This window comes from Apus apus, chromosome 12, assembly GCF_020740795.1.
Source record: "Apus apus isolate bApuApu2 chromosome 12, bApuApu2.pri.cur, whole genome shotgun sequence".
In the NCBI taxonomy this organism is placed as follows: Eukaryota; Metazoa; Chordata; class Aves; order Apodiformes; family Apodidae; genus Apus; species Apus apus.
In genome coordinates, this window is record NC_067293.1 from 20,377,394 (window position 1) to 20,401,246 (window position 23,853).

The 23,853-nt window shown below is 45.5% G+C and overlaps 2 protein-coding genes across 9 annotated transcripts in view; one reads left to right on the plus strand and one right to left on the minus strand.

Moving 5' to 3' along the window:
* The window catches only part of HEPH (hephaestin), a 44,782-nt gene extending 37,061 nt beyond the window's left edge, over positions 1–7,721 (minus strand). For 5 of the 8 annotated variants that reach the window (XR_007890648.1, XM_051629981.1, XM_051629980.1 and 2 more), the window contains exons 1-5: positions 7,549–7,721; positions 4,328–4,527; positions 1,834–2,078; positions 925–1,137; positions 176–355 (exon numbers count right to left, since the gene is read on the minus strand). Coding sequence is in view for 7 of the 8 variants with exons in the window: in XM_051629981.1 (XP_051485941.1) it covers positions 176–355; positions 925–1,137; positions 1,834–2,078; positions 4,328–4,494 (805 nt within the window). In the remaining variant the exon portion in view is untranslated. Of the gene's footprint in view, positions 1–175; positions 356–924; positions 1,138–1,833; positions 2,079–4,327; positions 4,528–4,748; positions 5,393–5,412; positions 5,458–7,548 lie in introns of those variants that run through there. The other 3 variants (XM_051629978.1, XM_051629979.1, XM_051629982.1) reach the window with 3 other exon arrangements.
* A 281-nt stretch (positions 7,722–8,002) lies between these two features.
* LOC127389613 (heat shock factor protein 3-like) lies at positions 8,003–23,777 on the plus strand. Its single transcript, XM_051630272.1, has 13 exons — positions 8,003–8,157; positions 8,923–9,031; positions 10,558–10,685; positions 13,571–13,695; positions 14,580–14,655; positions 15,460–15,521; positions 15,913–15,994; positions 16,274–16,407; positions 17,114–17,359; positions 18,227–18,332; positions 18,829–18,894; positions 20,055–20,121; positions 21,237–23,777. The coding sequence occupies exons 1-13, from the start codon at positions 8,047–8,049 to the stop codon at positions 21,566–21,568; spliced, it is 1,644 nt and encodes a 547-aa protein (XP_051486232.1). The 5' UTR covers positions 8,003–8,046; the 3' UTR covers positions 21,569–23,777.
* Positions 23,778–23,853: the final 76 nt, after the last annotated feature.

Genomic DNA, 23,853 nt, shown 5'->3' on the forward strand with positions numbered 1-23,853 from the left:
TTTCTGTCCATGTGATATTGTTTGCTTAACACACAATTCAGAGTCTGCTCTCTCCCTCTTCCCCTCTGCCCACCCCCTGGCATACAACAGCAGAATGTGCATTTGAATATACCAGAGCCCTGACACCCTTGGAGCAGCTGGGCAGAGTCAGTGGCTTCACAAAGGTGACACTGACCGTGCATTTTGTTGCTCTCTTGGAATTCCTCATCTTCTTTGTCTACAGAGCCTGGATCCATGCAGAACGATGCAATGTTCTGATCCAGGTACCAACTTAGGTTCTCATCTACCACACTGAACATCAGAAAGAAATCGACATCCACATCCTGGCGTCTTTGAGAATTGCCAGTCAGCATTCCTAAGGAGACAGAAATGATGAATGAACACCCACCCGTACAGAAAAGCAGATGTCAAGGGATTAAAACAACAGCAGAAGAGTAACTCTTCATCACACAGAGACAGACGCTTTCTGTACCACCCCAGCACAGCTTACTGCAGGGTTCTAGCAAGCTGACTCTTTTCTGATACATCCCTGCTAGCACGTTTCTCACTCCCAAGCAGCTGAACTGCAACACCTCCAGTGTTCTTACTCCTGTTGAAATCAAACAGGCCCCATTTTTTTTTTTTTTTTTTTTAATACACCATCTAGGTCTTGGACAAGAATCCTGCTTTTAACATGGGTTCAAGCAGTGCTCTCAGATCAAGAGGCCTACAAGCTCACCTGCCCAGCCACTAAGACATAAAGACAACATAATGACCAAAACCCAGCTAGAACACCAATACTGTCTCCTCCAGCTATGCGGCATTTTCCCATGAAGCTGGGAGCTGCCCACCAGTGTATCTCCTCATCTATCCTTGTCCAAGTCACCAAAAAATCTTCACAGGATGAAGCTGCAGCCTTCAGCTGCTTCCTCTTGGAGTTTTTACCTTTTTTGCAGGTAAGTAATGGCCCAATTAATCCAGATGCAATGTCCTTTGGTGCATCAATATGAGAGTGGTAGATCCAGGTCAAGCAGTTTGGGTCATCAGCAGTTGGGCTGTGATCTTCAGGGACAGTCCAAGTATAGGTGTAATTCCCTCCTGGGAAAACAGCATCATCCTTCTTCTGATCCTGGGGGGACATATCAGGATACAGGGATCCTGGAACAATTGAGCAATCACAACATCTATTCAAGAAGAGCAGAGATGTTCACATGTGTAACCTTATACTGAGCCACTCTCCCTAAATAGAGGGCTGCACATATATACTTGGGTAGCAGATTTCAAAACAAGCCTAACTCCCCAGACTAAAATTGCATTTAATCATCATTCTCTCAAAGAGAAACTGAGGCACAGAGCCACTGTAAGGCAACTTGCCCAGCAAACAGGTCAGCACAGAGTCAGAAAGATGGTTCCTACTCTGCCTGTTGCTACTCAGCCTTCAACCCTGTGATATGCCACCATCAGTCTCTCTGCAAGCTCCAGGGCTGCTTCAAACAGCAGTTCTTTGGTCTCATCCTTCACCATTCCCGTGATCTCCCTGAAGCTCCTCACACTCACAACTCCTATACTCTAAATAACAAATATGAAACTTTCTGCACCACTCTCCCACTAGCAAGCTTTGGAGGTTCTTCTAAACTCAAGAAATCTGGGCTATGCACTGCAATGCCCAGCCTGGGAAACTACTCCCAGGCCCATGAACCTGCTAACCCAGCATCAGGTGGCTTCACTAAACACCAGGTGCAGTTGCTTTCCAGCAATATAGCTTTGGGCTAACCAAGTCTGTGGCTTTACAGACACCTCTCCTCAGTTCCCAGTGAGAAAAGTCTGTGTCCTTCACAGCAGCAGCTGACTTACCTTCAGAATCCTTTTCGTAGAAAACACCATGAGGATGGATCGTGTACGGTCGACTAGCAAAATTTTTTAGGTGTACTTTAATGGTATCCCCCACTTCTGCTCGGATGACAGGCCCAAGGAACCCCAGCCAGCCAGGCTTGGGAATCTCAGTGGTGTATGTGGAATCCGTGTATTGCTTATAGATAGATTTCTTGTAGATGCTTCCCACCCTGTCTTTGCCAGGCTGGAGGAACGCTGAGGCCTTGCTGTCGAATGCAGAAAGGGGAGAGGCACCATGAGTCGGGCATTAGGTAACGCAGCTGGTCGGTGAGACAGCAGAGTGACAATGACACAGAGCTTCCCCAGGTAAACCCACCAGGTTTGGCATCCCAGAAGACTGCCTTGCTTTATCCTAGCATGCCCTAAGCTACCAATAAAGGTCCTCCTCCCAAACCCCTGATGGCTGTGGTGTGGCACCAGCCTGCCCAAGGAACAGGCAGCAATGACATGTAACTTATCTGCTTTGTGAGCACATGAAACACCATGGGGACCATCAGCACCCTGGCACCACTGCCACCAGCACAGTCAGACACTGTCACCATGCCTGGCCATGACCTGGGCCCCAGCTCTGCACGAGGGGACACAGCACAGCCCAACAGTGTCAGCCAGGAATGGAGAGGCTGGTGCTTCTCTGACAGCCACAAGTGAAGACACAAAGAAGAACAAAGCCCTCCTCATGTCTGCTTCAGTCTTCATTGGGATCTTCAAAATTCACTTCAATGCCTCTGTGGCACTTGCAGCTAAATCAAAAGGTGGGGGGAGGGAGGGGTGGCAGTATCTCCTGAGCTTTCTGGCCAAAATTCACAATCTAAAATACAATTGTCTACAGAACAGATTCTGAATTACTTGCAGAATGGCAGACAAGTCAGGCAGGTATGTAGCCAGTGTGTATCCAGCTTCCAGAGTTAAAAACTCATACAAGTACTAAAGTTCAGTTCATGAGTGTATTTGTTCTTTACTGCTAATTCTTAGTAGATAAGAGATGAATCATGACCCAGGTATTAGTGGGACCAACCTAAATGAGCTCTGAGGTTGCTCTCCTCCTTCCCACCTAGTATTGATAACCCAGCAGTAATATAAGTGCCTTAAAATACAGGCAAACTAACAGGTATCTCCAGAAGATTAACCAGTGAGACCAAACTATTAAGCACTGATGTCCTTACCACGCAAAATTGTGAAGGGCTGGGCTCTACCTACACAGTCAAGAGCTCATCCCTTTGCAAAGTCATCCCTGCAGACACTATTAGCAGAGAGTTCACAGCTAATTCATACTTCATTTCACAGATCCATTTCTTCCCAATAAAAGAAAATCTTCAAGTATTTTTCTATCTCTAGCTTTCATACGAATACCACAACATTTTCATATTACTAACAATTTAGTTTCTGCAGTCACTATACAAATAAGTCCCATTAGCTAATTGCTTGCAGTGACAGAACAGGTTTTAAATTGCTTTTAACAGCCTGGAATTTAATTTCCTTCTCTTCATGTATTATGAGAGACAGCAAACAAAACCCACTGCATTTTTTAATCACTGTAGGAGTAAGAAAAAACATCTTTATTAATCCTCTGTTTTAGGAGGCTTCCTCTTATATGAGCTAATTTAAGTCTATTCAGTGTCTCTGGAGAACAGAGACTTTTCAAGCAAAGCTGACAGACCTTCATGTTTTTCTGTGAACCCATCCTATTCCTGCTGTGCTCTTTCTGGAAGCTATGTATGAACTCAAACGTTATTTATTATGGAGGTGCAAATGACCAAGAGCAGGTTAAGAAATACAAGTCAATTGACACAGAAAAAGATGGGCAAGAAAAAAGCATAAATGCCTTCAAAAAGCTGTGGAAAGCTATGCAAAAACACCCACCACCACACACCCAAAATCACCCAAAACAAAAAAAGAAACAACCAAAGAAAAAGGCTTGGTGTTTTGAAAACAAAAACAAAACCTGTTTTTGTAGTGACTCAGAGTAATTATTGCAGTTTCCAGATTTACTTTTGCAACAAAAACATTTTTCAGACAACCCCTAAAATGTTGTGCAGGAAGTTACATTAAGTCCAGGGGCTTGAAACCGCATTTAAAGAAAAACAAGCTGGCTCTGTAGAGTCACGTACACCAAGTCATCATGCCTCAGGACACAGAAGCTGGTCACCAGCTGGAACCAAGAAAAATGAAACCCCAGGGAAAGTGTTGCACAATCTGTTCTATTAAAGTGTTTGTGCTTCCCTTCAGCCTCCAGGCACTGCTCACTTGATGCTTCATTAAACTAGCCCTTCCTTTTCCCACTGATACAGTTTCTATGCTCCTGTGATAAAACAAGTTAACTATTAAGCCCATAAAGATCAGACATCTATCAGATGGTGTCTCTTGCTTAGATGCCCCAGAAAACTCGCATGAAATTATTCCTAAAACTACTACTTTAAGCCAGCACCAGAACAAGTTCTTCTGGAACTAAACATACAGGTTCTGTTCAATGCTTTGGTTAGCAAGGACATTCTTTCCCATCGGAGCATAGTTCCAGTCCACCTCATGGATCCCCAGGTAATACACTCGGGTGACACCTCCAGCAAATGTGGGTGACAGCACGTGGATGTAAAGCAGCAACAACCACCAAAATAATCCCATCATAGCCTGAAGTGAAGACTTTTTTGGTGGTTACACCTGTTTGGGAGAAAAGAAAAAGGTAGTGAAACAGAGGCAGGATGTGACCACATGGTTTGAAGGTGATGGACATTTTGAGACAGTAGGAAGGAATCAGCTGAAGTCCTGCTGGGATCATTATTCAAACATCCATGGGTTCTGAGACAAGAAGGAAATCACTTCTGTAACAAAATTAACATACAAGGCGGGTGGAGATTATGCCTTGCTGACCAAACACTAACCTTTTTTTTTGTCTGTAGTGCTCTTCCAGATGCTTTGCTCCACAGAGTTGAAAAAATACTGTTAATTCAGCAAGGTTTCCCACAGGAGAAGATGAGGTAGAGAGATTCACAGCAAGTGCTACATTAGCAGAAACTGCACCTGTAAATCCAGACGCTGTGCAACTGCCTTCTCTGGGCAGTAGGGACCTGAGCAGAAAGTGGCACAGGCTCTGGAATTTCAAGTGTCTGGTTTTGCACTGCCTCTGATGTCACAAATCCCCTTACAGAACCACATACAAAGTTCAGGGAAATAATCCTGAGCAAGTATTTTTGTATTTTAAACTGTTGCAAGTTCTCCCTAGTCTATGAAGCCACTGAAGGAAGTATTATTTAGTCACTATGAAATAATTTTAACTTCTTTAAAGATTGCTCTTCAACAGTGGTTCTCTGTAATTCAAGGAGTGCATCTCAAATAGGCTGCATAAGGCTTTTTACTTAGTCTGGCTCCTTTAAATATTTTCCCCATGATTTAGATCACAAAGTAAAGAGCTTACTCACAAAACCTCTGATTGACACCAAGCTTGGTGTAAACAAGCACCAGAAATACTCTGAAGAGTATTTCAAGCTGCAGGAATTGTCCAAAATCATCAAAATACAATTTGTAAATACAAGTTCAAAGAACTACCTGTATGAAGGAGAGATTGATGCAATATGGGCCAGCAGAATCACACTAAAGGATATGAAAATAGCTTAGGGTTAAAATGAATGACAAACGAAATACAAACCCACTTAAAAATCTTCATTTGCTCCTATAACTAACAAAGGTGGATGTAATCAATAATCAAGTTGTCATCTACAACAGATGCTCAGCTCCTGAGTCACATAACAGCAACTTAGAAAAAATTCACAAAGAGAAACAGAAAGCAAAAGAATTAGAAAAATGTGACCCAGCAAGAAAGCTTAAAGGAAACCATTTTCTTCAACTTCAAAAGAAGCAGAGGGCAACATAACACCACATCAGACACAGACAGGTTTTTTGATACAGTGGTTGTCATTATTTATTCTCCTCTGTCTTTGGGAGCAGCCACATGAATGTATGAGGTTTATTGGCAGTAAAGCCAGATACTCTCTAAGATTTCAACCAGCATGCCATCAGATTAGAACAGCTTGCCCAGAGCACCTGAGAGATCTCTTACCTCATCCAACACCTAACAGTTGGGATTCAAGGCCATGGATTAGATATCTGTTCATGTAACTTCCAAACCTGTATTTCTGATTTTCAGACATGCTCCACTATCTTCAGAAGCTAATGATAATCAAGTATTACTGATTCCAAACAGTCCTTAAATTTAGCAGTTGAGAGAAAGCAACTCTCAGCTTGGAAAAACCTCCTTCCCTTCTCAAAAGGTGGCTGTAGGGATGTCTCCAAACTTGAGATGTTTTTGCTCCACTAACACTTATAGCTCTGCTCCAGCAGCAAGCCCTTCAGAAGGTCAGAGCTGTGTTCCTGGTCACATATCTGAAGACACTCAGGTGCAGAACAGCCCCTTCCCTGTGATCCCAGCAGTGCAGGGACACTGGCACTTGCTCACTCCTGCTGCCACACACTGTTCATGACTCTCACCATCTGCATTCCCTGCTCCTGCTGCTCCAGCAACCAGAGCTGTGCAATAGCAGGTGAAACAGCCACACTGACCACTCATTCTGTGCCATTGAAGAGGTTCCAAGGCAAGGAGCTTGGAAAGCTGCAGTTCCACACACACAGCCTGTAACAGCAAAAGGCGGTGGTGACAGCAACGGAGGAAGGGAAAGCCCTTCCCATCCTGTCAGCACACACCCTGTGGGAAGAGCAAGGGGATGCTTTGGACTCAGCCCAAGACGTGGCCTTCTTCCTGAGGCAGGTCAAGGTAGGCAGGAGCAGCTCTGAAGGGAAGCGTGCCCAGCACGGGGCTGCTGGTGGTTGAGCCACCATGGGCTGATCTCCATGTCCTCTGACGTGAAGGGGTTTTGCACACCAAGCAGTATCAAACCCTCAGAAAGGGCAAGGCTTAGACTTTATACCAAGGGCAAACAGTGACTCTTAAAGTTAGTTGTGAAAGCTGTCTAGTGAGACAGAGCCCTCTGCATGAGCCAACTGCTCCTGCCTGGCAGAGTCCCCCTTTGCACATCAGGGCACAGCCCATCACTACAGCATCAGGACACCGACCAGATAAACCTGCCACAGCCAGAACTCAAGGCCATCTAAATGCCTTGTGAACATGCTCCAGCACTGGAAAAACTCCAGGATTAAATCTTTGGGTCAGCCTTAACTGAGGCTTTACAAAAGTCCCCTCAGGATCTCAGGCTGGAGGTTGAACAGGACACTGCTTATACCTCTGTGGGAATTGTAGGAAACAGCAAACCAGTATCATTCCATGATGATTCAGCAGGGTGGACTGATTATCTTCTCAAAGTCTCTTTACAGTGACTAATCACCACCACTCTACTAGCTCACAGTGAAGGACACAGAAAATCTTGAATTCTTGTAAAAAAAAATTATTTTTTTCTTTCACGTCGATGCCTTGACAGAGAAAAACCAACCAACCCAAGCTTGGCATGACATCCATCCCTGAACTTTGCCACTTTATAGCAGAACCCTTGCTCCCAGGCCTCCCCTTTGGAGGACCGGGGTTGAGAACGAACAGAAAATGGGGTTTCAGTCCATTTGACAGCTATAAAACTTGTGCTTTACCCAGGCTGACGCTTGACCGCGGGAAAACCACGACCGAAGAACAAAGCGGGGAAACCGCTAAGGGAGCGGAGGAGCCGGATCAGCCCTTACCTGCGGAGCGGGGCCGCGGCCGTCAGCGGGGACACATCGGGGAGCGAGGATGCGCAGGGGCCGGGGATGCAAAGTCCGGGCTGTAAAACGGGGCGCAGCCGCCGCTCCCACGGCCAGGCCCGGCCCCGCCGCCCCGCACCGCCCGCTCCCCGCCCCGCAGCCCCGGCCCCGCCGCCCCGCCCCGCCGCCGCGCTCCGGCTGCCCCCCCGGGCCGGGCCGCGCCTCAGCCCCGGCCCCGCCCGCGGAGTCTGGGCCTCGGGGCGCGCCCTCCGACCCGCTCGGGCTCCGCGCCGCGGGGCGCGGGCCGCGCTCCCCGAGCAGCCCCGCAACCCCCCGGGGGCGGTGGCGGCCGCGGCCCCTTTAAATGCGCCGCGCGGGGGAGGCGGGGCCAGGCAGGAGCGAGCCAATCAGTGCCCTCCCCTCCCCGTGCGTCACGGCCGCCGTTGAGCCGCCCCCCCCGGTGCGGGGCAGCGCGGCCCGGCCCGGCCCGGCCCGAGGATGCGGGAAGGGCCCGCGCTGCCCGGCGCGCCCCCGGTGCCCGGGTTCCTGGCCAAGCTCTGGGCGCTGGTGGAGGATCCGCAGAGCGACGATGTCATCTGCTGGAGCAGGGTGAGGGCGGGGAAGGCGGCGGGGCTGGCGCTGCCGGGGCCTGCGGGGCGGGGGGCGGCGCGGCTGGAAGGGCCCCGCGGCTGGAAGGGCCCCGCGGCTGGAAGGGCCCCGCCAGGCCCCGCCGCCCCCCGCCCCGCTGCCGCTCCCCAGCGGCACCAGCGAACACGCGTGACGCCGTCGGGGGGGCTGGCGCGGTTGCTGCGTGTGCGTGTCTCGGCGTTGGATTCTCCCCTTTCTGTTTTCGGTCGGGTGTTTACCAAAGAGGAAAAGAAACCGGATTTTAAAGCTGGAAGTCGAGGGCCGGGTCACGCCCGCTGGCGTGGCGGTGTCCCCTGCGGTGGCGGAGCCGCGGGGGGCTCCGCGCTGCTGCCCGGCTATTTTTAGGGGTGACATAGTGGAAGGAGCTCGTCAGGGGCTGCAGCTCTGGCCGCGGGACCGAAGCCCTCTAGTGGCACCGGCTCCGGCTGCTCCGGCTGGGCTGGTGTTTCCTGCGGAGCTGCAGGTCCCTGGGGGCTGAGAACGCTTTTTCTTCGGGTTAAGATCTAAACTTGAGGCCTTTAAATCCCACCCCCCTCCACAGGAGCGTTCCATGTAATGACATTTTTGGATTCAAACCTTCCCAAGCACTCGGACAATTATTTCACCAAGTGTTTTACCTTCCCTGTTGTAGGAACTATTTCTGTTGGTTGATGGTCCTAATTTATGTGCAACACCTTAGAAATTCTAACTGTCGCTCTCTAACTGTGACTTTTGCTTGTTTCCTAGAATGGTGAGAACTTCTGCATTCTGGATGAGCAGAGGTTTGCCAAGGAGCTGCTCCCCAAGTACTTCAAACACAACAACATCTCCAGCTTCATACGACAGCTTAACATGTGTAAGCATCAGCTGTTCTCAGCTGTTCTTTCTGCTAAGTTCATTAGTATCAAGTTAAATTTCTTTAAACAAACCAATTGACTTGGCAGGTCTTTCCTCCCTGAAAAACTGAACTCTAATCTTGAGTTTGTGTTGCATAGGAGAAGGATAACAGCATGGCTGGGCTTAGTCTTGATTTTCTGGGTTTCATCTCTTATGAGCAACTACTGTAAAAATATTGTTCCATGTGCTGGTACCTAAAGCCTGGGTAGAGTTCCCTGGACTCCAGGGGTGGTGGTGATAGTGGTAACAGCAGCTTATGCAGAGCCAGAGGAATGGAGGCCGTAGTGCACATCTAGCCCCTGAAAAAGCTTGCCTGGGTCATGCTGTTGCCTGCACTGCTGTGTTAAAACAAGGTTAGTCACACAGATGGATTAAGCTGGACTGAGTTCATTATGTTTTCTGGGCTCAACTTGTGGGCATCATGTCGCATCCACTGTGTAACACCCGTGCAAATGGTGCAGGCAGAGGGGCTAGAGCAAGGTGGAGATTCGGAGGTGTAGTACAATGTACTTGTGCATCACTTGTGGGCTGAGTGATAGTACAAACTTGTGGGGCTGCTTGGTTTAGAATGTCCTTTGAGAGTAAGGGGGAGGAACTCTGTCCTTGGCCAGTAGGTTTGCCTGGTCTCTCTAGCTGGTGCCTGGTGAGATGTATCAGAGGTGAGAGGAAGTGTAAGTTTATCCTCTTGACAGGGATGGATGCTGCTGTTGGTGTCAGTTGCTTGTAGCACGGGTACATGCAGATGTTCCTCTGAAGACACTGAGCGTGGTGGCTGCCTTTTTTTCCTGCTGGGCCTATCCTAGCTCCCAGTAAAGCTTTCTAATGATGGTGCTGCTGGGATGCAGTGGAACTGAAATACATGAACTGTGTTAAAAAGTTGAGTGAGAAGAGATACAAATGGGTCTGTCACCTGTATTTTGCATCTACCCTGTAGTACTTGAAGCAGTAATACAGAGCTGGCAATGGCTTATTTCATGGGGGCAGTCTGGTATGGAGAATGTACTCCATGTGTTGACACAGGCTGAGGACTGATCTGTTTTCCTTACTTTGCTCTGTAGGGGCTGGTGGCACAGGGCAGTGTTTGGTTTGATGTGTACCTGTCTGGGGTTATGGGCACAAAGGTGCAGCATTCTGCAGCTTCCACTGGGATAAGATGTTATTCAAGATACGTAATAAATCCCATTCCTAACTAACTTCTGTGGTTGTTTGGACATCAGTGCCTTGCCTATGGACACTAGCTGGCCTCTGCCATGGGTGCTGTTTGTACAGCCTGCAAGGTCATCTGATGGGATCATGGGCGTGTTCTCTAGGTGTGAATATCAGAGCAGTCAAACCATTGAGAACCAAAGAAAAGTTGCTTTGGCTGCTCTTCATAACTTCTGCTCCCAGCAGCTGTAGTGCTGTAGGTATTTCAGTAGCCTTTAGCTGTGTGTTGTAACAGTCAGTTTTGCACTGGAAAAAATGACTGTCAATTCCTCTCTCCAGATGGTTTCAGGAAGGTGATTGCTCTGGAGAATGGTATGATGACAGCAGAGAAGAGCTCAGTCATTGAGTTCCAGCACCCCTTCTTCAAGCAAGGAAGGGCACACTTACTGGAAAACATCAAGCGCAAGGTACAGTCTAAGCATGTATTTACTTCACGTTGTTAAGAAAAGTAGCTCATCATGAGCAAGTCTGGAGGTTTCAAACACTTTACAGCCAACAAATTCCATGTTGCAAAGGCTCCTGTGCATCAGGAGCCGTTGTGACTCCCTCCTGCGTGCCAGGCCAGGGCTTGACTTGCCCTCCTCATGCCAGCTGTTAGGCACAACACACCCTGCTCTCCTTTGGCAATGCACTGGGGTGGGGCCACAGTCTTCACAGCTTCTAGAGCTCCCTTTTATATTGGGAGTTCATAGTACACACAATTACAGCTTGCTCTGGTCTGCCATTCTGACAGCAGGGTGGGAAAGTGTCACAAAGTGAAAGAAGTAAAAAAAAAAAAAAAAGATTCCCATTTGGTGCTCCTTGAAAGTTAACAAGCTCATTAGTTCATTGGACAAGTTTGCATAAGGTATGCTGTTCCTCCAAAACCAGGTTGCCACAGTGAGCTACGTCTTCATTAGCTCTTTCCAGTTTTCTTCTGTACATGCAGGCCTTGTCTGACTTTTTTCTGCAGATATTTATCCTCTGTTGGCACATTGCAGCCCATAATATCCTGCCTGCCAGAGAAAGAGACTATCATGATACATCATGTTGACATTTGAACTGCAGAATCTTTAGAACATCATAATGTGGTATCTGCATTGCCCAAGTTAATAAAAGCTCAGGACAGGCTTGAGAGTCACAATTGTGTTTTGATTGATTCTTTGCTGAGTGTCTCTGCTCAGACTCACAATTGATTAAATTGTAGAGTCATAGAATCATGGAATGGTTTGGGTTGGAAGGGACCTTAAAGATCATCTAGATCCAACCCCCCTGCATGGGCAGGGACACCTCCAACCAGACCAGGTTGCTCCAAGCCCCATCCAACCTGGCCTGGAACACTTCCAGAGATGGAGCTTCCACAGCTTCTCTGGGCAGCCTGTTCCAGTGTCTCACCACCCTCATAGTGAAGAATTTCCTCCTGATCACTAACCTAAATCTCTCTTCTTTCAGTTTAAAACTGTTACCCCTTGTCCTCTCACTGCAAGCCCTTGTAACAAATACAGTTGTACAGCTGCCTTTCGGGCTCAGGCCTCTGCTCTTCCCAGATGCTGCAATCACTGACTTGCCTTGGCTTGCTCACCTGTGGCATCCTGCATCCCAGGAGTGTTGCACTGGGTGGAGCAGTCTAGATGGAAAGACAAAAGCTCTGGTTAGTGCCAAGGACATTCATAGGAAACTACTGAATGGGTTGGCAAAACACAGTACTTCTTGCACAGAAAATATTAGTGGTTTTTTGCTCAGTGTAGATTAGCTTTTCTGGCTCTTTTACTGCCTGGAATGGAGTCGTATTGCTGGACTTACTGTAAACTGTATTTCAAGCCTCCAATAGGAATGCAAGTTTGAATACAGGGCTTCCTGTATCTCTTCCTTTGTACTGTTAGCTCTGCTGGTCTGCTCCAGTCTGACACTATCACTTAGTTAGAAACAGGAGAGCAATTCCTTGCACTTGGGCAGAATGTTTTCCCCACTGAGAGGTGCTGTGCTGAAGAGAAATCAGACAGCTGTAGATTTCATTGGGGATACAGCTCATGTACCTTAGCATAAAGTATTGTCTGCAAAGCATCTAAAAATGCAGACACAGAGAAGTCATTCAGCCCATCCTTTGTAAAACATTTGGGTTATGTTAAGAATGTGGTTAGTAGTTCTGTGATTACATAAAAATTGTCTTCTGTTTCATCATGAAGTGATGAGATGTTATTTGATAGCACCCTAGGTCCATTTCTGACCATCTCATTCCCCTTTGAGAAAAAGGGATTAGTGAGTCAGCCTGCATGGAAGTTATCTGGCACTTCAGGGGGCTATTCCCAGACGTTTTCACCTGCCTCTTGCAATCCAGTGGAATAATAAGAGGAAACCATAGCATGCTGTATATTGGAAGGGACAGCTGGTGGCTGTCTGGTGCAACTGCACTTGGCTCAGTTCTGGTCAGTACTTGGCCAAATGATGTTTAATGTTATGCCCACAAAACCTGGATATGTGATACAGATGTGTGATGAAACAGAGCTCTCTTTGTCAAAATCCTGAGTTGTGTGTTAGCCCTCAGTGCCATCACTACAGAGAGAGCTGCTGGAGGAACTGGAACATTTGAATGTGGAAGTGCAGGGAGGAGGGAGTGAGCTTTTTGCTTTCTGATGATTCTTTCACCATCATTTGAAGAGGTGGCATTCATGGATTCTGCTGTGGACAGAACAGCAGAATGAACTCTGACTTTCTGGAGACAAGTCTCCATAATTTTGGAATGTCACTGAGTGGTGAGTTAAAGGAGGAAGGACTAGTATAGGAAGCAGTTCAGGTTGTGTGGGACAAATTTCAAATCGAGTAGGGTGCGTCTGCCCCCTCACCCCTGTCACTTACTGGGAATTGGTTACTCCTGTGCTGTCTGATTTACCCACTCCCAAAAGGAATATGATCACCCCGCTCTTACTCCACTGTCGTGGTTTGGTTTTGGCTGGTGTCTCACTCTGACAGTAGAGGGCAAGCTTCACCAGAGCTGCCAGGGGGAGCCGCTAGGGAAGGCCATTTTCAGTCGGTGCTCGGGTCTTTATCATGAATTACAACGGTGCCTCTACTGGCTACGTGTGCCAAATGCTAATTGCATATTTTCATTGACATCTTGCTTTTTTCATACAGTTGGCACCATCCTAAGGACTGTCACCAGTAGCATTTGTGGTGGTTTGCAATACATAAGATTTAGTGTAACCTGATCTTCTAATGCAGTACCTGTTCTGCAGACTATCGTCACAGTTTCTGTAGAAGGCTGTATGGAAGGCACTGTTGGTAGTAAAGCATGTGTAACCTGGTCCTATTTTAGGTCTCTGCAGTAAGAACTGAGGATCTCAAGGTCTGTACGGAGGATTTGCACAAAGTACTTTCTGAAGTCCAGGAGATGAGAGAGCAGCAGAACAACATGGATGTCAGGCTGGCCAACATGAAGAGGTAGACTCTGTCTGTTTCAGAGGCACTTACACACTGACTGTTGCTTATATCTAATGGAGCTTTACTCTCCATGTGGGATTCATTAGAACTGGAAACTGGTGGAGCTGTATTCTTTTCTAAGAAACCCCATTCCCTCCCAGCATTCTGAATTTCGCTTGTTCTCATAATTTGGTAACAGACCAGAAATTAAGAATGGGAGTTTGTTGACTGTCTTGAGATTTCATTTTCGTTGCCATCACCTGTAGTAGTTTTTAGGGAGATCAAAGTGTTTCCTTTTCTAAACATAAAACAGGGTTAGGAGAGAGGGAGTGAGGGAGAGAGAATTAGTGTTTGGTTTTCTTTCTAATTGGAAGTGGACTTTGCATATCCTTATCTCTGTTCCCTCAGGTTCCTTTTGTAGAGATGCTGGTAATTCATTCAGATCATCGGTATGCAAGCAGGTATCAGCCAAAGTTCAGGAGATATCTTGGCTCCACTCCCTCTGTTCCTTAAAAAAAAAAAAAAAAAGAGACAAAAAAAGTGCAAACACAAACTTTTCACTGTTCTGAGGTGGTCTGTGTTACACTCAGCCTGTTTCCAAACACCAAGTCTTTATTCTAAGTCTCTGAGGCTTTGCAAGAATACTTCACATTGAGATCATTGGTGGAGCAGCAAAGGATGAGAATGTCCTTATTAGTAAGTGTTTGGTCCTGCCTGATGGAAAATAGAGTTAATTTAACCCAGAGTTTATACTAGTGGATCAGATTAACTGATCATTAGTTATCCAGGGAAGTAATGTTGCCATTGGTCCTGCAAGGTACTGTGAAAGTTTGAAAGCTGTAAAACTAAAGCATTTAAAGTAAACTCTGTTCATCCTCTGTCTTCTGATTTATTCTGCATTGCAGAGAAAATAAGGCCCTGTGGAAAGAAGTGGCAGTTCTAAGGCAGAAGCACAGTCAACAACAGAAGCTGCTGTCTAAGGTACCATTGCAGCATCTTCAGTGCTACCATCCTTATTCCTGCCTCTGTGACACCTGATGGCATTCTTTGCTTATGTAGAATGACAAATGACACAGCGCTGAACAGGCTGTATTCATTCAGCATACAGAAAGTGTTCACAGTTCCTAAGTGTCCCAGAAATAGCTCAGCAAAGAACCATGAGCAGAGTACTAAGGAAAAGTTGTAGTGAAAAGGATTTCAATCTGTTTGAAATCTCAGTCAATCTTACATGGGGAGAAATCAGTAAATCCAGGTGACTTGGGGTGAATGTGGGGCTGGAGGCAGTGCATGGTAACAGGAGCCTAAAACAAGAGATGGTAGGGACATGGAATGGAGTCTGTGAAAGATCTTTGACTTAGATCACTCAAGAAGTCAACTTGGAACCCAGAAACTGTAGGAGCTTCTGCACTGGAACTGATTTCCTCTGATTTATCCCTCAGCTGTTTCTGGTCTGGAATCCTCGAGTGACTTGTGGTGTTATATTACATTAAAAAAAAAACAACAAACCCAGACAAAAAAACAACTGGGGAAGTTGGATAAGTGGGAAGTGGGATCATTTTTCAATGCTGTTTGTAACTTACACTTTGAGTTTTAAGACAAACACAAATGGATTTTTAATTTACCTATCAATTTCAATGACAATTGAATTTCCTTATGACATTTCCTTATGAATTTCCAATGACAATTTCAATTTCCTTAATTTTGTATTACTTCTAAATTAATAATTCAATGTTAGGATTGCTATGCTGACCACTTGGTTTTGTTTGTTTTGTTTTTCACTTTTAGATTCTTCAATTTATACTAAGTTTGATGCGAGGAAATTATATTGTTGGGGTCAAAAGAAAAAGGTAATTACTGGATAGGTCACGAATCGGTGTCAGATGTGAATTTTAGGGATAAATCAGCTTCTGGAAGCAAGATACTTTTCTTAAAGTGTCTAAAGAAGCTTTTGATCACTTGTATTTTTGTTCAAATTTGAGAAAGCTAATGGAAATTGAATAAAGCATGAAATAAAGGTTTCCTCTCCGCTAAAGAAAAAGAGGTGGAAAGAGAATACCTTTTACATTTGGAAGAGCACTGTTCCCAAGAATGGTAACTCGTGAAGCAGACCAATGTGACTTACTCAAGATGAAAAGCATGTTCAGAAGGCAGCCTGCCTGCATTACACTTCATGAAAAACATTTCCAAAAGGCAGTTTCTTGCTGCAGAGTCCTGTACTAAAGCCCTGCTTTGCCCCAGGTCTCTGACGGACGCCGCGGGTGCCTCCCCCTCCAAGTACAGTCGTCAGTACGTTCGCATCCCAGTGGAGAGCAGCCAAGCTGTAAGTCTGTCCAGGGAAAGAGACGGGGCTGGATAGGATGAGACACAGTGATCTCAAAGCCTTTCTTACAACTGTTAATACCCCGATCTTACACAGAAGTGCACTTGGGTTTGGAATGGGCAGCTTTAAAGCATTGCTCTGTCTGTAACATCATGCAGACTGGTGGGACTAGTCAGAGATTAAATCTGAGCAGGAACCAGGAGTTGCAAGAAGAATGAAGCTTCAGCATCCATAAATCAGACCTTTTGCTTGACTTGTTCTGTTTGCTGTATCCTGCAGGTGGCTTTTTCTGAACATGATGCAGATGATGAGGATGGAAATGGAACAGGTCTCATAATTCGGGATATCACAGACACTCTGGAAAATGCCCCTGACGGCCTCCTTGCTGTGGCACACACCAGTGGCAGAGCCAGGTACCCCTGAAGGGTGTGGAAGGATTTACTCCTAGGTTACCTAGGTAGTTGTGTTAGTGTAAGTGATCCATGGAATTCTAGGAACGAGCCTCTCTGAATTTTTACTCTGCAGGCTGACAGTTTTACAGCATGTCATGGTCAGCAAAGTTTTTTAAGAGCTCATGTCTCCTCAAGAGTGCCTGAAGGCCTGTTGAGCTACTTGGCACTAGATGTTTGGTTTGCTGAGGCTTTTCTGTCTGTTTAACAAATAGGCACATACTTAATTTTTTCGACTGAACAGGGACCTGAATGCATGCATAGTTTACTAATAAACAAACCAAAATGTGTAGTTTTATCTTCAGTTTCAGTGCTACACTCCCTAATATTATGCTGAGAGTCACTGAAGGGGAGACATTCTTTTATGGGACTTCAGATTCTTAGGAAAACCTGTTTAATTGTTAACACCCAGAGTGTAATATGGACAAATTTGGAATCTTCTATTTCCTGAGACACTGATATGAGTTTCCCTCCTCCCTAATGTCCATGTACTATTATGCTGCCTTTGGTAAGCTGTAAGAAGAGATTTTTCACCTGCCTTTTGGAAGGCGCTTTCCATCTTTTTCTAAAGACCAGTTTATTGTTTGAACCCTTGAATGGCTTGACCTTATTAGGTATTAAGGTTTGAGATGCTAAACAGTGTGTTATTTCTCTTTGGGTCACATTTTAGAGAGACACAGGCAGCTCTGGATCCTGGCTTACCTATTCGTCAAGTCTTGCAGCCAAATGAGTTAAATTGTGCAGAACCTATGCCATCAGTTCATGCAAATGAAGTCAGCAAATCCAGTGACAGGGGAAACGCTGCAGTGGAACTCCATTCCACACAGCAGAGTGCCCCAGAAGACCCCGTGTCAGTGATTGACTCCATCTTGAATGAGAACAACTCTGGAAACCAAAGTGATCCATTACTGGACAGGTATTAACATGGTTCTGGAAACTGTTAAGCTGTCATCATCTTGTGGGATCTTGTCAAAGCTTTAGGGGATGTGTTTAGCAGAGCATAGTGAATTAGGATTTTAAATGTCTTTGATTAAGTGAGTTTTCTGCCCCATTGATGGTGGGTCTTGAAAAACAAAGTGTTACCATCATACCCTAGAAGCAGGGCCAGTTCATCTGTCACATCTCTAATGATGAGCGAGCCTGACTTCTGATGTCAGTCTGAGAGCTGGTGAGGTCAGTCTGGCACATCAGCCCTGGCATGGCAGCTGCTGGTGCTGCCAAGTGCCACCAAGCAACAGCCTAAGGCTGGGGCTCAGGAGGGCTCCATGTGCTGCTGTGTTTGAGAACTGGGTCTCGGCTTGTACCTGTGGTAGCCTGATGTTGTTTTGCTGTTTCTGCCCTCATCTGTGCAGAGGTTTCACTTGTGCTTGTTAGATCAGACAATGTGGCACAACCTGATGTTTCCCAGTAGGCAGCCTTTCTTCAGATCCATGTTATTCCCAGCCATTTGCTGATCACTTATAAGTGAAGGCCATCAGACCTTAGTTTAAACAGATACTGGTATGTAGGCTGGGATCTGAGAACATTCAAAAGTATTAAAATGAAGAAGGAAGTAGGTGTGGAAGGAGAACCTGCTTTTTGTCATGATGGCTACTGCTGTATTGCTGTTCAGTCTTACTTGCCCCTGTCCTGTAGAGTTGGGCTGTGAGCAGTGAGGCAGGAATACAGCTTCATCCATTGGTCAATGAGCTGTTCTGGGTTGTGACCACCTGGCTCCTGGTGCCAAAGAAGGCCCTAAGTGCCCCACTGTTCCTTACAGAACTGTATAATTTTGTCTTTTTAGAGAAGAAATTCAGGATTTTCTTAATTGCATTGATGCCAGCCTTGAAGAGCTTCAAGCAATGTTATCTGGGAAGCAGTATAACTTTGGTTCCGAAGCCTTCACCGATGTGAGTGTCTTTCCACTTTTTCTGATTCCTGAACAGTACCTGTTAGGTTGCACCATGAAATTTGACTGATTTATTCTATGTTGGAATGGGCAAAAGGGGGAGAAATCCTGAAAAGCAGATAGTAATGGACAGAATGCTACACAACCCTATTCAGATCATGTAGTATTTTTGTTATACGTAACTCAAGGGGAAAAGAAAAGGGAAAAAAATTGTCTCACTTCTCAAGCCTTTTTCCCATATCATCACATCCTGATTATGTGTTTAATTATGGAATGAAACTCAGCCATACACCTGGGATCACTGTCCTTTTCTTCTCATGTGACCTCTGTTTACTGGCACAGGTTGTAAGTATGTTGCTGTAGGCCTGTGGAGGAGCCACATCCCTGTGCTTCACAGCATGGAGAGGTGGGCTGGATCCTGCAGTCCTTTCAGGAGCTCTCTGAAGTTTCACTGTGAGAACCTTATTATATGACATGTGATCTGTTTTTATTTTCAGACACTTAATCCTGAGCTGCCAGCCCTGGATATGAGCTTGATGGAAACTTCTCCTGGTATGGAAAATGTAAGAGTAAGATTTGCTTTTGTGATGGGGAGGGTTAATACCATGTTGAGAGCTAAATTTTGACAGATGCAGTTTGAGAGTAGGGACTGGATTGATAGCACAGGATGAAATTTTTATCTAATCCTTCTGCCTTAATGTTTCCAGTTACCACTCTTGGCATATACGAATTTAAGAGGGTTCTCAAGATAATTTCAAGTCTTACATTCCTAGCTACAGTAACACACTCAGTGGCTGATTTAAAGTAGCACTGTGCTTTGAGTAACATGTTCTTTGCTTTCTGAATACACCTGAGAACATAAGGGAGAGGGAAACAAATTGGTGTCTGTTGAATCAGCTGTCTGTACTGAAGAATTTTTTTATTCCCATCTATTACTTCTGTACCTTCTGTTCAGAATGAGAAGGCAAGAATTTCTTGCCTTTTTTGGATCTTAAGGGTGTGAGAACAATTTCTTGTCATGTTTCTCCAAGCCTCAGGGATTCCCATGATGTCTTTGAGCCAAATAATAACTAGGTCTGGGGTTACAGTTCAGAAGAGATTGTGTGCCTTCAGTCTGACTGGAGACTGAAGGAAAAGTGCTAAATGAAAAATATAATGCAATATACTGTATTTATTCTGAACATGTCTAATATGGAATTTCCTCAGAGGGCATAAAAAAGTTCATTGCAAATTTACATCTCTTGATCCAGTTCCTAAAATTAACTCATGTTTAAAAAAAACAAAACCAAAACCTTGTAAGTGTAATTTATTTTGTAGTCCTGAAACCATATTTATACTAGGACTTCCCTGTCATAAGAGCTTAAACAACAATTGAGGTAATGCAGCTGTGTTCAAGCAGTGCTTACAAAATGTAATTGTATTGATGAAGGAATCTTTAAGGAGGCTATTCACACAGGACAGACTATAACAAAGCTTCTGGTTTAGAAGGCAAAATAAGTATTTGCTAGTCAGAAGCTTGTTTGGCCTTAAAAAGTGGAGTCTGTGTATATGTCACCATGCCTTCCTCACAGGGCTCCTATGTACCAGCTCTCATGTGCAACAGGGCTCAGTGGTCAACTGCTGGATTCCTCTTCCCTCCTTTCACCTTTGGTTGTGCTGGCCAGTGAAGATGTGGGGGTTGTTGTTAAGCATCCTGTCTAAATCTCTGTCCCTTTTGCTTCAGATGGCAGACTTGGCAGAGGGCACTGAAGATCTGGGAGCGAGCGAGCGAGAAACAGCAGGAAGCAAAGGTGAGCAGGAAGGAACACTGAGAGTTCCAAACTTTTCCCAAACTGTGTATTGAAATGGAATTTTTGCATCATGTTGAGGCTTTATCTCCTTCCTTGGGCTTCACATTTTTTAGAAGACTGGGATGTCGACCTAGCCCCGGAGGAGCCCTGCAGATCTGGGCCAGGTGTCCAGGGCCTGGCTCCAGGAGTCACCCCAGGCCCCGGGAGCAGCGGCGAATCTGTGGGCGGCCCTGCAACTTCCCGCCCCTTTCCCGTAGGGAACAGGGCTTCAGTGCACTGGGAGCTGGACAGGCAGTGAGCCAGAGCTTTCACTGTCTCAGGGACGTTTTCCCCCCTAAAGATCCTTCAATGCATAGAGCTGAGCTCTCTTTGGCAGCCTGACTGAATCAGTCAGTGTAATACACAGATTTACGGGGAACAAGGTTTGGTGAAGTTGAGGCTGAGGGCAGAAGCAGAGGTCCTTTAATTTTAGTGAGAGCTGTTCATCCTCTGGCTGCCTGACAAAGAAGTGAGGATTCTGTTGAGTTCAGGTGGGCCCCAGAGGTCTGAAAGTCAGTCAGCAGATCTAGGAGCAGTGATAATGTAGCTCCTGGAGAGAGTCCAGGGAAGGGCCACAAGGTGATCAGAGGGCTGGAGCACCTCTCCTATGAAGACAGGCCGAGAGAGTTGGGGCTGTTTCACTGGTGATGATGAAGCTGTGCCTCAATCTTAAGAGGCCCCATCCTATGCCCTATGGTGGTGTTAACCGTTTCCCTTTTCTTACACGTGACAGAGGGCCACACAGGGAGCAGAACTGCAAATGTCCTTGTGGAAGTATCTCCTATGGGCTACAATGCCCCAAAGATGCAGTGCTCCTCCTCTTCCTGCCTCAGTGCTGCCCTTGCATGCTGAGTGTGTTAGGGGCCTAAGGTGGGTGCCAGACCCTAATCAGAAAAGAGGCAGGAGCCTTAGCTCCCCTCCTGCAGCTGTGGGTGCAGCCTTGCCAGAGCTCAGCTGCGTGGGTTCCTTTAGTGAGACAGGTTTTGAAACAGCCTCTCCAATTTTCCTTGTCTTGAATAAGAGGCTACACTTCTGTGACAGAAAGCCTGGAGTTTCAACTGTGTGTTTTCCCTCAGATATGCAGCTGATACAGTACAGGGCCAATCCTCTGCTTTCATTATTTGAAGAGCTACCTTCAAGTGAAGCTGCAGAGAAGACAGATGATCCCAAAGACCTTCTGCTGCCCCTTGCAGAGGAGAAACCTGCTCTTCACCCTCCATCAGGCAGTGGAACTGTCTTGCCATTGGCAGCTTCAGCAAGCCAGGCTGAGCCTCTGGATGCTCTGGGAATGGGTGATCCACCTCTCCTCTCAGAAGATGGGAATGGAGAGTATAAACTGTTTCCACTCTTGCTCCTCAGTCCTGTTGCTAACTTCATAGAAGAGGCCTCTGAGATAGAAACTTCTTGAGCTCAAGAAGGTCTAGAAGTTTGACCTCTCACCTCACCTGCTTCCCAGGTGCCATGTTGTTATACACAAAAGGAAGTTCTCTTTCTACAGGCAAAGAGCACATCTGGAAGAGGTGAAAACAAGCTCAAAACAAGAGCTGGTGGGAGTGAAGGCACTGAGTGGAGGGAAGGAACAACCTCCCCATAAACATCCTGCAATGTATTCCATAACTTTTTATCCAGTATCCTTATTACAAGAGGAAATCTGTTTGTATTTTCTTTGTAAAGTTTAGCTGGTTTTTTTGGTTGTTATTGTTGTTGGTTTGTTGTTGGTTTTTTTATTAGCTGGATAGTAATGTGGAGTTTAATTTTTTCAACATGGGTTTTACTCTTTCTGAGAGCCTGTTTCAATAGGTGGGTTGTCTACTGTTTGGAATTAAGCCTTTTTTTAATTTTGTTTTTAATTTGAGGTGTCTTTTTTTTTTTGATAGCTTGTGGCTACAATTGTCTGCACCTGCTTAGATCACTTTCGTATTCCTAGATTTGCTGCTAGGTACAGGGAACATTTTTCCTATGGAAAATTACATTTTAACTGTGGAATATTCCTTTTTAACATGCTAACACACATCCATTGCCACGGATTGTAGGTGTTGTGGTAGGAAGTGCTTGCCACCCTGCGTAATGTTGGTTTCTCATGCACATTGCATGGCAGTTCTAGGGTAACTTGCACCTAGCTCACAGATCATGTGTCCTCAGAAATTTTAGACAGAGCTGATTCAAGTCTAGCAAAGTCCAGGAGCTGTCCTTAAAATGAGAGGGGAGGAAAAAAGGAGTCATGGGATAACTTGCATCAACACAGGACATGACATTAAGATTTCTCTTGTTTGCAGCAGCTACTTGCTCACTTGACCCTATATGGACACTGGATTTCTTGCTGCATTTTCTGCTTGTGGGATCTTAAAGCTAAATTGACTCATTACATCTGAGTCCCTTGATAGCAAATTACAAAAACTAGTGTCTGCTTGATAAAAAAATCTTCCCCCTTAATTCTTCTCTACACTATTTCCCTGACTTTGAGCAGCTGTAATGCAGGCATCAGCCCTTGATGTCAGTGGGAGAGCAAGTTCTCCTTCACTCACCCCAGGTTGGTATCAGTCTGCCACAGCCCACACAAACCTGAGTTTGGCTGTAGGGATGCAGAAGCTTTGGAGCCAGAGGAGGCCAGAAGGCAGGTAGAAAACCACTTGCATAATATCACTTGATATTTCCTACCAGCACAATTACTTGGAAATTTTTTCAGTTTCAGGAATTCAGGCTACCTACAGATTTTGTTCTCTCCAACGTTTCTGAACTATTAAGTTCGGGTTCTTTCATATTCAAGAATCCAAGGTAATTTGATTTTCTGAAACCTACTAGGTAACACCTTACCTATGCTGGCCTTACTTCATTGAATTGGTGTTTCATTGTCAAATCTTTTGAGTTGCAGAGGAATATCTTGCTACTGAGTGTGTGTACATGTCTACTGGCTTCACAGTGTCATTTTCTGCCCATGCTTCTGTAACTGTTCTTTCCCTTTTGACCCCTCGTGTTTGTATCTTTTCAACCAACTTTTGCACGGACATCTTATTTCAGCCTTTTCTGGTTTTTCTTTTGTTTTCTTCTGGAGACAAAGGGCTGAGGAGTCTCAAGGTTCTGTGAGCTAAAGGGAGAGGGGGAAATGAGTGAATTGCATCTTTTTCTTGGGTTCTGACTTATTTTTAGTTTCTTCCCAAAGGCCTCAATTTGTCCAAAAGTGAAACAGCAAAAACTAGGCTTTTCTGGTGTTCTTGTGCTGTTTTGACAGCACAGTGCAGACAACAAAGTTCTCTGAGAGGCTGATATTCTGTAACTCTGACTTCCTGAACAGGTTAGACTGAAGTGTAGTTCCTGTTACAAATTACTATCATGTTCTTCCATTATGGAGTCCTCTGATCTGAGTGCATCTCACCATCAGATATTTGATCTGATTGCCTGAGTTTTTTAATACACTTTCTCTCTTAAGAATTTAAGAAACCAAGGCTTAAAAAACTTGCAAATAAAAACTTGTGCATCTGTGTCTGGTCTATGTACTGGTCTGGGAAAAGTGTTTATTTATGCAAGTTTTCTAAGAAAGATTGCAATGGCAAGGGGAAGGCTGAACAGCAAGGAAAACCCACATGCTGAAGTAATTAAACTCAATAATTGCAAAACCATTTACTGTGTTTGTTGTACATTCTTTTTGTGTGTGTTCCTGTGTGTGTCAATACTTCCTAAACCTGTTTACTGAAT